The 15,089-nt window shown below is 39.8% G+C and overlaps 1 protein-coding gene across 1 annotated transcript in view; it reads right to left on the bottom strand.

Moving 5' to 3' along the window:
• The window catches only part of DNAH7 (dynein axonemal heavy chain 7), a 724,465-nt gene that overhangs the window by 539,316 nt on the left and 170,060 nt on the right, over window positions 1-15,089 (bottom strand). The window contains 2 exon segments of the mRNA XM_029606081.1: window positions 1,126-1,272; window positions 5,530-5,754. Of these exon segments, the coding sequence (XP_029461941.1) occupies window positions 1,126-1,272; window positions 5,530-5,754 (372 nt within the window).

The raw sequence follows: 15,089 nt of genomic DNA, 5'->3' as shown, positions 1-15,089 counted from the left end.
AATCTACCCTAAAACAACTCCTGCTCCCCTTTGGAATCCCCCTGACTTATGAGGCTAGAGTTTAGCCACATATGGCTTTAAATATATCCGGCCAGCCATTTAGACATATACATTTTCAGTTATCCATCTAAATGGCTTTTGAATATCAACCTCATCTATGTTGTAAAATGATACAGGTATTTTTTGCCTTTGAGGCAATCTATCCTGAAAAATCTTGTTATTTGCTGGTATATACCAACTAGACTTTTGAAAAACTACTTTATAAGGACAATTTTGTAACAGCCCATATAAAGTTACAATCAAATACATGATTATATTACACCAATTTTCAAAGTGGAAGAATGCACATAATTTCCCTTTAAAAATTACTTCACCAAAATTACCCGTATAGAATTACACCTGCTAATATGTGTGCAGAAGGTTTTGAGAAAATTTATGTGCACATTTTTTAAAATGCAAACACATGTGCATAAATGCAAACCTCTTCCCATCTCAGCCCCCAGGAACGCCTCTGCTCACTGTGGTTAAACATATGTGCTTACAGGCTAGACATGTATAAGTTTACATGTAAAAGGGATGGGGATTTTATAAGAGGCCATTTCCATGGGTAAAGCACTGTTTTACCCATGGGAATATCTTTGAAAATTACCCTCCCTGTAGGAAAAGGTGGTTTACCCTGTAAATCCTAGTTTTATGCTGATACATACTGTAGCTGCTATGCATTTGAAAATTTAGCTCTTTATGTTCTAAGCAAATACGTGATTTTTGTTACAGATATACATATTGCTGGCTTTCCTATGATCTCCTTAAGAAATCTTGCAGGTAAATCCACATAATTCAAGGGAAGCACCACAGATTTTCACTCGTGTGCTACAGTGAATCTATGGATTGGTTGTGTGAATCTACATATTTCTTAATATTTAGTACTCTGTATCTATTTGAATTTATATTCTGCACATTTCAATTGATTTATCTACTGTTGACTTTATAGTGTATATTTATTATAAGGTGTCCTGGGCAACGAACTATTAAAAAAGTCTATATTATCATTAATAATATTACACACAGCTACAAAAATACAAAATACAAATTGTACAAGCAGCAAAATTGTAGCATTCTACATACTTTCTCAACAGCCGCATCTAACTTTGCGTTCAATCCCTGAGATTTTTTCAGATATCTGTTGATCTCCTGAACGTCTCCAAATGTAGAAAATTCTTCAGCCTGCCTAGAATAGCTTTCCAACTCTTCCACAAATCGTTCACAACGTAACTGCCAAAAAAGAAAAGATTGATGCATTTTATTTTTTTTTAGAAAGAAGGGTAGTAACCATGTTAGTCCACTTAAATTCATGGAAATAAAGGTCAACAAATATAAAAAAATAATGTGATACCTTTTTAGTAGACTAACTTAATATATTTATTGACTAGATTTTGGGAATTAACTCTTTTTTTTTCCAAAAGAATGAGTAGGTCAGAGTAAAAGATATTACCAGAAAATACAAGCGAAAGTAGAAAGGGAGTATTATAAAGTCATCAAAACTTTAATTTATTAAAAACAAGACAGTTGGGTACAGACAATACCATTATCTGAATAAAGCAGAAAAATAGAGGCAAACCAACTGCAACACAAAAGGAGGGGAAAAGAGCAGAGATACACAGACAAAAAGTAGAGAAAAATATATGTGCAAAAATAATAGCTATTTATAAATATCTTTATATATTTTTATACATATGTTTTCTATACTTTTGTCAGTGTCCCTCTGCTCTCTTCCCTTACCTTTACTACAATAGGCTTACAAGACTAAAAGTTCTTTTGATCAAGAAACATCCTATAAATAAAGCTGAAGTTCCTTATACATGGGAGAAAAAAAACATACTACGGGGATTATGTACTAAAGGACATTAGTATTAGTGCTTTGACATTCAGGTCAGAGTGTCCATGACACTATTTTGAATTTGTTGCTGCAGCTGAGAGGAGGGAAAGTAAGTCCCTCCTGCCAGTGAAGATTTTCAAGAGGTCCACTGTCATAATAAATGGGGTCTGTGATATTATGAGAGGTGGATCACATACCGTGAAAGCCTATGCAACATCTAGGGTGAAGCAGGGGAACATAAGGCTGCAACTTTTCAGGGGTTATTGGGAAGGAAAGGCCCTAAAGGCCACAATACCTTAGATGAAGGATACAAAAGCCATAGCACTTTCAAAGGGAGATTAGAAGTGGAGGAGGCACAAAGGACATGTCTCTTTAGGAGAGTTGGATGGAATTGGGAGGGCATCAAAGGCTGAATCATTTTGGGGGGGTGGGAGGAGGGGAGAAGGGAAGCTGCATCGCATCTAGTGGTGAGGGGGGACCACGTAGGCCCAAATATCTTCCCAGAGTAGTGATGGGGAATCATGGACACAAAGGCATGATCACTTTCCACAGGGGTAGGATGGATGAGAAGATTTTCCATGGTAACTGGCCCTTTTACATTGGGCCAATTAGAACAGGGAAACTGGATAAATGGAGTACAGTCTGATTTAATATAGACCTGCTTTCTTTAATATGGTTTTAGTAACACTGCCATGCTGTGCAAATCATCTGATTAGTACATTGGGGCTTTAAAACCTACTATAGCACAGGTGTTAAATCAAGTAAGTAACTCATGTTAACATGTTAGCTTTAATACTGTTTAGTAAAGACACCTAGGAATATATACAAAGATGTACTGTATTTCATTTACATTTCTTAAAATTAATTTAAAAAACAGCTGGCCTGGTTGCTTAGTATTTTGCACTGCCATGTTGAAAGTCCCTGGTTTGATACCCAAGTTGGGTAATTCATGTCCCAGGCTAGCTGGGGCTGGGCAAGCTAAGGAGTGACCAGATTCAGGGCCCATGGTTGCAGGGTGCCAAAAGGAGCCTTAATGCATGGCCTCAAGCCCAGAACTGGGACTGCAATAACCAGACTATGTACATTGTGGAGGGGGCATGCAAAGTAGAACAAAAATCTATAGGCAGTTGCAAATGGATGCTCATTGCCAGGAAACCAGACCGGGTTCCAATTGAGCTGGAAGCCCAAAGAAATATGAGAAAAAATGCAGGTCAAAACAATTATTATTACAATTATAAAACAATATAAACATAATTACTGAAGGTACTAATTTACAAATGTAAGTAGCTGGCGGAAAAGAAATGTTAATTATCTTGTTTAGAATGTAGATATTATCAAAGCTAAAGCTTGGGGAGTTGATATTTGAGAAGAAACTTTCATGTTGGGTAATGGGAGATTAATCTTTTTGTCTCTTTGGGGAAAGAGTGGCCATCTAGATAGGACACTAAACTATCATCAGGCTCACATCTCATTATGGGTGAAGAATATAGATGCACATTGGCATCTCTTCTCTCTCATTTATAGTAATATCTTACTGGATATACAAAGGGAATGTAGGCAACTATAACATTCAGAAAGGAGCTTGCACATTTTTACACAAAAGATAGGCTGATACCATTTGTGTTTCCCCTTATCCTTGGGTAAAAGCCAAATGGGACTTGGAGTAAGTTAGAACAGCACAGATTGTTTAGACTGGTGAACAGACTAAGCAGGATTTATTTGGCAACTGAAAGTGACAACAGATATGGGTTTCTCAATATCAGTAAAACAGGAACACAAACATCATAGCCTACCTCGAGTTTCCTCAAATAACTAATAAAGAATGACAATTACTAGTACAGTTAAGGGTTTTTGCACCATAGGGAGAGCGATTGCCACAGGTCAGATCTTCAGTCATTCTAGTTTTATATTCCCAAACTGAATATGCATGAAATATATTTGCAAATACTGTCTCCATGACATGCACATTTATTTCAGCATATTCACTGTGGATCTCCTGAAAACCCAACTGACTGTGGGATCCCCAGGACAAGCTTGGGAAACCCTGTTCTAAACCATCTCCCTAAGGGAGTGGCTTCACTTGGAATAATCCAGTTATAGGCACTCCACTTCTGGTCTCAGCCAATTTAAGCAGTAAAGTTATCCTTCAATCAGACATAGATTGTCTACCTGAAACACTGGGTAGGAAAGCACTTTTCAAACTCAGATCTTCTAGCTGTGTATGATCCTCATAAAGGAGAATTACTTACCTGTAACTGCCAGACTCCAAAGGTAATATTTCAATGGAGTCGCAGTAATGAATCACATGACTTGCCACATGCCACCTTGAGAAGCTTTCTCAGATCAGAGTGTCAAGTTCTAGCCTTGAGGAGGTACTTGACAGGTCATGGGGGTCTGACAATGTGACTCTATGGAAAACACTGACTGCTGGAGAAAAGGGAGGTTTCTCAAGCTCTCATAAACGGGGCAATTTTCAAACTGTCTGCATTTGGATGAAGATAACTGCACATCTCAAAGTAAGAGTACATGCTTGCTTTAGCTTTGAAACTTGAGGCAGGTATATGTAGTCATTTCCAACTGCTTTTCTGCGGCTAGAATTTGGCAGAAAATGCCATCTATGTGCATTGTTCTCCTCTCTGACTGAAACACGCCCTTAGAAATGTCTCCTTTTAATGTGGTTAAAAGTCCCTGTGTTATGGAAAAGGCACTGAATTTTAATCGCATTTAGGGAGGGAAATTTTCTGACATCCAATTAATTCAGGTAACATGCTTTTCCCCTGCAGAAATAACTTTGAAAATTGACTTCCTATACCTTAGAATAAAGAAAATATAAGAAGGGAGACAGTATAAGAAATATCAAGTAGTTTTTCTACTATAAAACGTTGGGGACTATAAGCTAGTACTGAAAGTTAAAATTTACCATTAGGCATTGCAGAATAGAGACCAGCAAACCTCTGGATAGCACAAGGTTTTTTCTACTCTCCTAAATATACTGCTTGTGATAAGGAATTGTAAAAATCTAATTTCTCATATTTTATATTTTGCATTACAGCATATTAATGTAGCTTGGCAAGGAAGGAGAGGATTCTGTGTCAGTAGCTGGCCTTTTCTTTGGCAACCAGCAAGAGAAGACTGCCAGCAGCAGTCACATGTTCTCCTGTTCCTCACCTGACTGAAATGGGACAAAATGCTAGTAACGTACAAGATCACCCCACTTTAGAATTTGGGTGCCAGCATTGAACATTTTGGCACCTAGGTGACCAAGCATCTGGAAAATTTACAGCCCTGTAGATATACACATAGAGAGTGAGAGAGAGAGAAAGAATCTCAAATAAAGCCTCTGCTTACCAGCCTCTTTCAAATGATGGTCACAATCCCATATTTAATTCAGTTTTGTTGACAAGTCCCATTTAGACTCATCTGGACACATAAGGACAAATTTACTAAACAGTTTGTTCAATTTTTATCTATGGAAACATTTTAAACAAATCTCATTCATAGAGAGATTTCAGGAAAGTAAAACTGAATATTTAAGATATTGTTTCTGCCAATGTTGTATAACATTCCAGCAAATAAATAAACAATATGACTGGAAGGCTTCTTACAATGCAGAATCGTTGAACACAACAGTTTCATTTTTATTACTCCCTCACCTTAAGTCCATCTTGAAATTGTTCAGTCTTCTCTTTCACTATCCTTTTATGTTCTTCAAAAATATCTCCCATACGACCAAACCATTGAAAGGTGTTGTTATTTAGCCGAATGTCTCCTGGAGAAAAAGAAGCATAGTCTACCAGGAAAGTAAGGCGATTTTTAGCTTCCACTAGTTTATGTTCCAGCTCAACCATCTCTTTTGTTTCCACTTTATGGACATAAGCCTACAAGAAAAGAAAATAGACTTTATTTAAATAACAGATAGTTCTATTTTTGTATTTTATCCCCAGTTTCTCCTTCTATCCTCCTCACCAGGACAACCTCCCTGGGTAACTTAGTGGACAAGGAGCAGACAGGAAATCTCCCTAAAACTGAATTCCTCAGCACCTCTCTTACAGGCTGATACAGAACGGTGTGCTCAGCACGTTTGATCGCGCGTTTTACACTTGCTATTATTACCCCTTATACTGTAAGGGGTAATAGTGCGTGGAAAATGTGCGGCCAACCCCCCACCCCCCCCCCCCCCACCACCACCACCACCACCACACCCCCCGAAACTAATAGCACTCATCACATGCAAATGCATGTTGATAAGCCTTTTAGTTATACCCGTGGGATACTGAAAGTAAAATGTGCGGCCTGTGCGGGGGGTGTTCTTTTCTGTACACCCTCCGACTTAATATCATGGCGATATTAAGTCAGAGGTCCCAAAAATAAAAAACATTTAAAAAAAAAAAAAGCTGTCCGCCAGCCCGCGGGTTGGAAAACGGATACTCAATTTTGCCGGTGTCCGTTTTCCGAACCTGTGGCTGTCAGCAAGTTCGACAACCAACACTGGTAAAATTAAGCGTCGTCTGTCAGACCCACTGACAGCTGCCGCTTCCGCTAATAAGGAGGTGCTAGGGATGCGCTAGTGTCCCTAGCACCTCCTTATTATCGTGGACCCTAATTTAAATGAAGAATCAAGCTCGCCTCGGAGCCCCAGCTCTCCCATGGACTTTATTGAATCGGCCTGTTAAAGTGTCAGTTCTCTCCCTCCCTCCTGAAGCTCAAACACATCACAGCTGCGACGTGCCAAGCTCTGAGAGCCTCAAGAAGCAGCAGATGAAAATGTTAAAGAAAATACATATATATGGCCAAACATAAAAGAAATTTAACTCAATTCTGTATTTCTATTCTACCTTTCATTCTGTATTTCTATTCTACCTTTCCATATTACTCGTATGTTATTGTTTTTGTTATTATTGTTATTTCTACTATTCCTATTATAATCATGTGACAAATGTAAAGCCTGTTGCTAAGTTCTGTTCTCTGTAAACCGATGAGATGTTCCCAACGTTCGTCGGTATATAAAAGATATTAAATAAATAAATAAAATAAATAAACTTCAAAGCAAATCACAAATGATTATGGAAGGTGAGACACATTACAGATAGTTTGAATTAGCCTGTAACATATTAAATCTATTTAATAATTTATTTTTATTTATTTACAACAATTTATATCCAGCATGCATTCAAAGTTTGAGTCTGGGTATATCATAACATGCATAAAATCATACAAACCACATACCAAGTTACAAAAACAAAGCATCTGCTATACAACATAAGAACATAAGAACATAAGAAAATGCCATACTGGGTCAGACCAAGGGTCCATCAAGCCCAGCATCCTGTTTCCAACAGTGGCCAATCCAGGCCATAAGAACCTGGCAAGTACCCAAAAACTAAGTCTATTCCATGTAACCATTGCTAATGGCAGTGGCTATTCTCTAAGTGAACCTAATAGCAGGTAATGGACTTCTCCTCCAAGAACTTATCCAATCCTTTTTTAAACACAGCTATACTACCTGCACGAACCACATTCTCTGGCAACAAATTCCAGAGTTTAATTGTGCGTTGAGTAAAAAAGAACTTTCTCCGATTAGTTTTAAATGTGCCCCATGCTAACTTCATGGAGTGTCCCCTAGTCCTTCTACTATCTGAAAGAGTAAATAACCGATTCACATCTACCCGTTCTAGACCTCTCATGATTTTAAACACCTCTATCATATCCCCCCTCAGTCGTCTCTTCTCCAAGCTGAAAAGTCCTAATCTCTTTAGTCTTTCCTCATAGGGGAGTTGTTCCATTCCCCTTATCATTTTGGTAGCCCTTCTCTGTACCTTCTCCATCGCAATTATATCTTTTTTGAGATGCGGCGACCAGAATTGTACACAGTATTCAAGGTGCGGTCTCACCATGGAGCGATACAGAGGCATTATGACATTTTCCGTTTTATTCATCATTCCTTTTCTAATAATTCCCAACATTCTGTTTGCTTTTTTGACTGCCGCAGCACACTGAACCGACGATTTCAATGTGTTATCCACTATGACACCTAGATCTCTTTCTTGGGTTGTAGCACCTAATATGGAACCCAACATCGTGTAATTATAGCATGGGTTATTTTTCCCTATATGCATCACCTTGCACTTTTCCACATTAAATTTCATCTGCCATTTGGATGCCCAATTTTCCAGTCTCACAAGGTCTTCCTGCAATTTATCACAATCTGCTTGTGATTTAACTACTCTGCACAATTTTGTGTCATCTGCAAATTTGATTATCTCACTCGTCGTATTTCTTTCCAGATCATTTATAAATATATTGAACAGTAAGGGTCCCAATACAGATCCCTGAGGCACTCCACTGTCCACTCCCTTCCACTGAGAAAATTGCCCATTTAATCCTACTCTCTGTTTCCTGTCTTTTAGCCAGTTTGCAATCCACGAAAGGACATCGCCACCTATCCCATGACTTTTTACTTTTCCTAGAAGCCTCTCATGAGGAACTTTGTCAAACGCCTTCTGAAAATCCAAGTATACTATATCTACCGGTTCACCTTTATCCACATGTTTATTAACTCCTTCAAAAAAGTGAAGCAGATTTGTGAGGCAAGACTTGCCCTGGGTAAAGCCATGCTGACTTTGTTCCATTAAACCATGTCTTTCTATATGTTCTGTGATTTTGATGTTTAGAACACTTTCCACTATTTTTCCTGGCACTGAAGTCAGGCTAACCGGTCTGTAGTTTCCCGGATCGCCCCTGGAGCCCTTTTTAAATATTGGGGTTACATTTGCTATCCTCCAGTCTTCAGGTACAATGGATGATTTTAATGATAAGTTACAAATTTTTACTAATAGGTCTGAAATTTCATTTTTTAGTTCCTTCAGAACTCTGGGGTATATACCATCCGGTCCAGGTGATTTACTACTCTTCAGTTTGTCAATCAGGCCTACCACATCTTCTAGGTTCACCGTGATTTGATTCAGTCCATCTGAATCATTACCCATGAAAACCTTCTCCATTACGGGTACCTCCCCAACATCCTCTTCAGTAAACACCGAAGCAAAGAAATCATTTAATCTTTCCGCGATGGCCTTATCTTCTCTAAGTGCCCCTTTAACCCCTCGATCATGCACCGTGAAAAAATCTCGTCTATGCCATGACACAGAAACCCCCAAAATTAAAATGGTAATTAAAATAAACATTGGCATAGATTTATCAAAATGCAGTAAATATTGCATGCAATAGGAAAAGGGACATGTTTTATGGTTATGGCCTATTTATCTTAATGTGTGCTGTGTGAGAGAGAGAGAGAGAGAGAGAGAAAGAGAGAAACTATCTTCCAGGCCCTTGTAGTATCTAGCTATTTATGCTACTATAGGAGTACCACCTAGTAACTCGAGGTGAGGTTTAGGTAATAGTGTAGGAGTTAGGGGCCACTTTTACATGCAGAGTGAGACGTACAAACAGAACAGTGCACTCTTGTGAAGGTTTGATGTCCTTCGGAGAGAGAAAACTCACACAAAGATGAGATTTGTGCAATGTTCTTTCAACCTAGCTTGATGTTACCCAGGTAGAGAGTCCATCAAGCTAGGCTGAGAGAACGTTGTACAAATCTCATCTTTGTGTGAATTTCTTCACGCCAAAGGACATCAAATCTTCACAAGAGTGCACTGTTCTGTTCGTACGTCTCACTCTGCATGTAAAAGTGGCCCCTAACCCCTACATGACTACTTTTTCACATGCGAAAATGCCATAACGTGATTTGATAACTGACCCTGATTGACAGATCACCACTGTAGCTAAAACCAGATTCTACCTAAAAATAAAAAAGATATGCGCATAACCCCCGAAAAGCTGCCCCTGCCTGCCCCTACACGCGCCGAGCCTATCTTGCATAGGCTCGGTGGCGTATGCAAGCCCCGGGACGCGTGTATGTCCTGGGGCTTCGAAAAAGGAGCGGGAAGGGCCGGGTCCGGGGGCATGGTGATGGTCCGGGGGTGGGTCCGGGGGTCAGGGGGCGGTCCGGGGGCATGGCGGAGGTTTGAGAGAGGTCTGGGGGGCAGTCCCGAGTCCTCCGGCACAGTGGCCTGTGGTGGGAATGGCGAGCCGGCACGTGCAAGTTACGCCTGCCTCGGGCAAGCGTAACTTCAGAAATAAAAGGTGGGGGGGGGGATTTAGTTAGGGCTGGGGGGTGGGCTAGATAGGGGAAGGGAGGGGAATGTGGGGGGGATTGCAAAAAAAGGTTTCCTCCCAGGCCGCTCCGATTTCGGAGCGGCCTTGGAGGGAACGGGGAAAGCCATCGGGGGCCCCCTTGGGCTCAGCGCGTGCAAGGTGCACAAGTGTGCACCCCCTTGCACGCGCCAACCCCGGATTTTATAACATGCATGCGGCTGCTATAATAATTATATTATAATATTATAAAATCGGGCGTAGATTTGTTTGCGCCAGGTTGTGCGAACAAATCAACGCCCATGCATAAGTTTAAAAATCTGGCCCCATATATTTTGCATACATTTTCAGGGAACTTCTAATTTCCCTATTGACAATTTAAAGGGATGACCTGATCAAATTAAAACATTTTCGACCTTATATTTAAAAGATTGAGTGCAAGTTTCCAGCATCATATGGACAAGATACAATATCCTATTTCTCATAAGAACTGCCATATGCAAAATAGGATGAAATGGCCTTCCCTGAATTTGCTTGATCATGACTGGAGAATTGCCTGATCTAATCAGTTTCCCAGTGGATAACTCAAGGATTGGAGATCAAATCTATCACAACCAAGAAAGAGCTATGAGGACCATAGGTCCTTAGTCTCTTTTGAATTTTATTAAGGTTTTCACAAGCAGGGAAACTGGACGATACCCATATAGAGAGAAGGCATCTGATGCTAGTCTGCACTCTAATTCTTTCCTGGACCAGAAAGTCAGGGCCTTCCAGATCAAATGTTCCCCATTTGAAAAATATCCTGTTCATGACATTCTTATGCAGGGACCACTTGTAATGGTCTAGAATCTGACTTAGCCGGTCTGCCAAGATGTTCTCTTTTCCTGTTCCTCTCTGCTTGTTCATATAGAATATAACCACCTGATTGTCTGTATCAGGGCAATTTTGCTGGTCACCTAATCTCTGAAAGCCTTTAGAGCATTCATTACAGGCCTAGGAAATTAATGTGATAACATTTTTCTTGACCAGACCAAGGGCGTTTAATATGAAGAGAACAAAAGAGTGGCACACTACAAAGACAAATAATAAACACTGTTGTAAAAGATAAGAATATCAATAAAATAAAATATCCACAAAATTAAAAACAAACAATATTACATGTGGTAAAATAAAATTTAAAACAATTATATAAATTATATAAATAACTTTCAAACATTAAGAATAAAAATACAAATAAAAAATCCCAACATGATCATGTTTCAGCAATGCCTACACCAGAGGATTTGAGAAGACAACATAAGACAAGAAGTGAAAAGAGTATGACACCTAGAAAAGCAAAATAAATGGAATGTGATAGAGAAGAGAGAAGAAAGGCATAACAAGTTAGAAAATAATATATAATATACAGGAATTTGACACAATTATCTCTGCTAGATTTAAATATTGGCCTCTAAGTCTTGGCTGAGAAATGGCCCCTAAACTCTAAAATCTCTCCCAGGCATCAACAAAGCTCTTTCTCCTTCCTGCTGCATTTTGAAGTTGTATCAGGGAGAGTGCAACAGCCCCCCAGCATCTCCCCTCCCCCCATGATTAAAAAGTTACTTTCCAGGGGGAGCCACCAGCCCCCAGCATCTCCCTTAAATTTTGAAACTTTTAATATATTGGTGAGGCCTGAAAACCCCCTGACATCTCCCCCCACCCATAATTTAAAAATGATGTGTTGGGTGGAACCACCAGTGCCCCAGTATTCCTCCTGCTACTCACCCCACGCCAGAATTGTACACAGTGCTAACAAGACGCTGCCAGAAGAACTTTAAGCTTGTGTCCTCCTGGCATCTAGCATTGCTCTGACAGCTATGCAGGTATAGGCTACCAGCATTGTTGTCAGAGCAATGCTGGATACTTAGGGCTAGATTTATCAAACTGCACTAAATATCGCATGCGATAGGAAAAGGGTCATGTTTTATGGTAATAGCCTATTTATCACAATGTGCGTTACCTTAGAACTTCGCATAGGTGTTACCACAAAGTGCGTTAACTTTTGGCACTTTGCAGTAATACCTACATAATTGTATTTCCCTACCATCACTGGGGGGAGGGAAGGAGAGAGAGAGAGACTCTCTACCTGGGCAACATCAAGCTAGGTTGAGAGAAAATTGTACAAATCTTATCATTCTTTGTTTCCTCACTCCGAAGGGCATCAAATCTTCACAAGAGTGTACTATTCTGTTAGTACGTCTCACTCTGCATGTAAAAGTGGCCCCTAACCCCTACAGTACTATCTAAACCCCACTTCAAGTTACTAGGTGGTACTCCTATAGTAGCATAAATAGCTAAGTACTACAATTTTGATCAAAAAACTGAATCCAGCTAATCACCCATCAGACTTGATTAACACTACAGCCTTAAAACAATGCATGGAAATTATTAGTCCTTACTTAGTAACAGCAGTGAATCAATCCCTAAATGAAGGCAGCATACATATGATATTAAAGAATGCTATAGTGAAACCAGTTTTGAAACATAAAGACTTAGACCAGAGCTTTCCAAACTTTTCATGTTGGTGACACACTTTTTGGACAAACATAATTTCGTGACACAGTAATTCAGTCTACTAGCAAACCAGAGGTTAAAAGTTAAACGAACGAAATGTATTTCGACAATTTATGTATGTTTCCTTAAATATATACATAATAAAATATTTCACGACACAACCTATCTTGTGAAAACCTTTCTTTTATATTAAAAATATATATTCCAAGATTAATGTTATTGTTATAATTTATGAGTAACAATAATAAAACAAAGTTATTGTGTTATTCAATTTACCTCTTTAATGAGATATATGAGCTTGATGGGATGAACACAGCTTTTGAATATTTGGTGTTAATAAAAAAAAGTCCAAAGGGTCTTCTGTGTAATTTTAAAAAGCTGGCCAGTTTCACACTATAAAATTATTTGATAGCCTCATTCAACTAATTCTATATGGCTATGAGAGTGAAGTCTGGAATTTATAGGAAGGGACAGAATGTCAATATAAATCCTGCACCTCCAGTTCTGTAACTCTGTGCATCCACTGAAATTCCCCCAACCAATGGAGCTTGGATGTTTCCCTTACAGCTCATCATACTAAAAATTATTTTCAAATTCTGGTGTCACCTCACAGTAACAGCAGCACAAACACCTTCCACTGCCAGGTACATTGTGAACTAACACAAAACCCCGCAAAAAAGACACTCAAAATCTATACTTAAATCCCATCGTAACATAACAGTAATAACACCAAGGACTCAAACAACAATAACCCTACCTGTGAAAAAGCAAGGGTAAATATTACACTGGGTCATAGAATACCAATACACCACCTACTGAGGAAACAAAACAACCAGATTGCTATAGATCCCTATGCTAGCAGAATCTCTCATCGTGGTCACACACACAGAACAGAGACAAACCCTCACCAAATACAGAATACAAAATAAAGGAGCACAAATTAGACAAAAACTGAAATGGAAACCCCAAGAAGCCAGACTCTGTGTATTAACAATGGAAAAACAGAACCACCATCCTCAGAAAACAAATAAAATCAAGAAACATAAAGCATCAGTTATAATAGTAAACCATACTAATAAAATAATATTTTAAAACTACTGATAAATAGAATTTCTATTAATTAAAATCATATACATTTTTTACAATTTCCCAAACACCAATTAAATATATCAAAACAGCACATATCAAATAACACCCAATAATTAAAACTAATAAGGATTTTAAAAAGCTCCTGCTGTCCATACATGGGAACTCTTGATTTCCAGTCATCCTGATATTGTCGAGGATTAGGAGATTATCCTCTCTCTCTCACACATACTCACATGTCCATTCTCTCTCTCACATACACTGTCACATACATACACATTCATGCTCTTATACCCACCATAACCTCTCGTTCTCACAGACACTGACACACTCTCAGGCTCTAAAGACACTCTCTCCCCCTCCACACACACCCCCCACACAAACTCTTACTCCCCTGGATTTTCTCATACACACTCATGCTCTCACACTCTCTGGCTCCCTCACATACACACAAACACACACACCCAGGCAAACTCCCAGTCATTCTCACACAAACACACACACCCAGGCAAGCTCCCAGTCATTCTCACACAAACACACACACCCAGGCAAACTCCCAGTCATTCTCACACAAACACACACACCCAGGCAAGCTCCCAATCATTCTCACACAAACACACACACCCAGGCAAGCTCCCAGTCATTCTCACACAAACACACATACCCAGGCAAACTCCCAGTCATTCTCACACAAATACACACACCCAGGCAAGCTCCCAGTCATTCTCACACAAAAAAGCCTGTGACCAACCAATTAGAAAACTAAGATCAGACAGCAAAGGTAAAAAAAAAAAAATTACTTCTTACCGATTGGCACATGTAATCTTTGGTAATGTGCAAGAGTAGCACTTTCTCTATGCGGATCTCACAATGTATGAGATCAACATGGAGGAAGTGGAAACCTACGGGGCCTGCACAGAGGAGGTAGCAGAATGGGCTTCAGTGCCAGTAGCAGCAATCAGCGCCTCCCCAATAGCCACACACACCCAGGCAAGCTCCCAGTCATTCTCACATACTGAAACTGACCCCCAGGCAGGCTCCCATTCATTTTCAAACCACTCCCTCACCATCCCCCAGGAATGCACACATTCATTCTCACACACACAGACCCCAGGCAGGCACCAATTCATTCTCACACACACATACACCACACACAGGCAAGCACCTATTCTCACACATACAAACCCCAGGAAGACACCCATTCATTCTCATACACAGACACACCCTCAGGCAGGCACGCATGCATTCACACAAATACACCCCCAGGCAGACTCCCATTCATACACATGCACACACTAAAGGCAGACCCCCCTCTCTTTCTTTTGCCAGCAACCTTGGAGCCTCTCTTATTCCTCTGCTGCCACTGTCACTGATGCCACATGGCTATTGGGGAGGCCCTGATTGCTGCTACTGGCACTGAAGC

This window comes from Rhinatrema bivittatum, chromosome 6 (genome assembly GCF_901001135.1).
Source record: "Rhinatrema bivittatum chromosome 6, aRhiBiv1.1, whole genome shotgun sequence".
Lineage (NCBI taxonomy): Eukaryota > Metazoa > Chordata > Amphibia > Gymnophiona > Rhinatrematidae > Rhinatrema > Rhinatrema bivittatum.
Note: the sequence above shows the minus strand (reverse complement) of the source record. Positions and strands in the feature narration are given on the sequence as shown.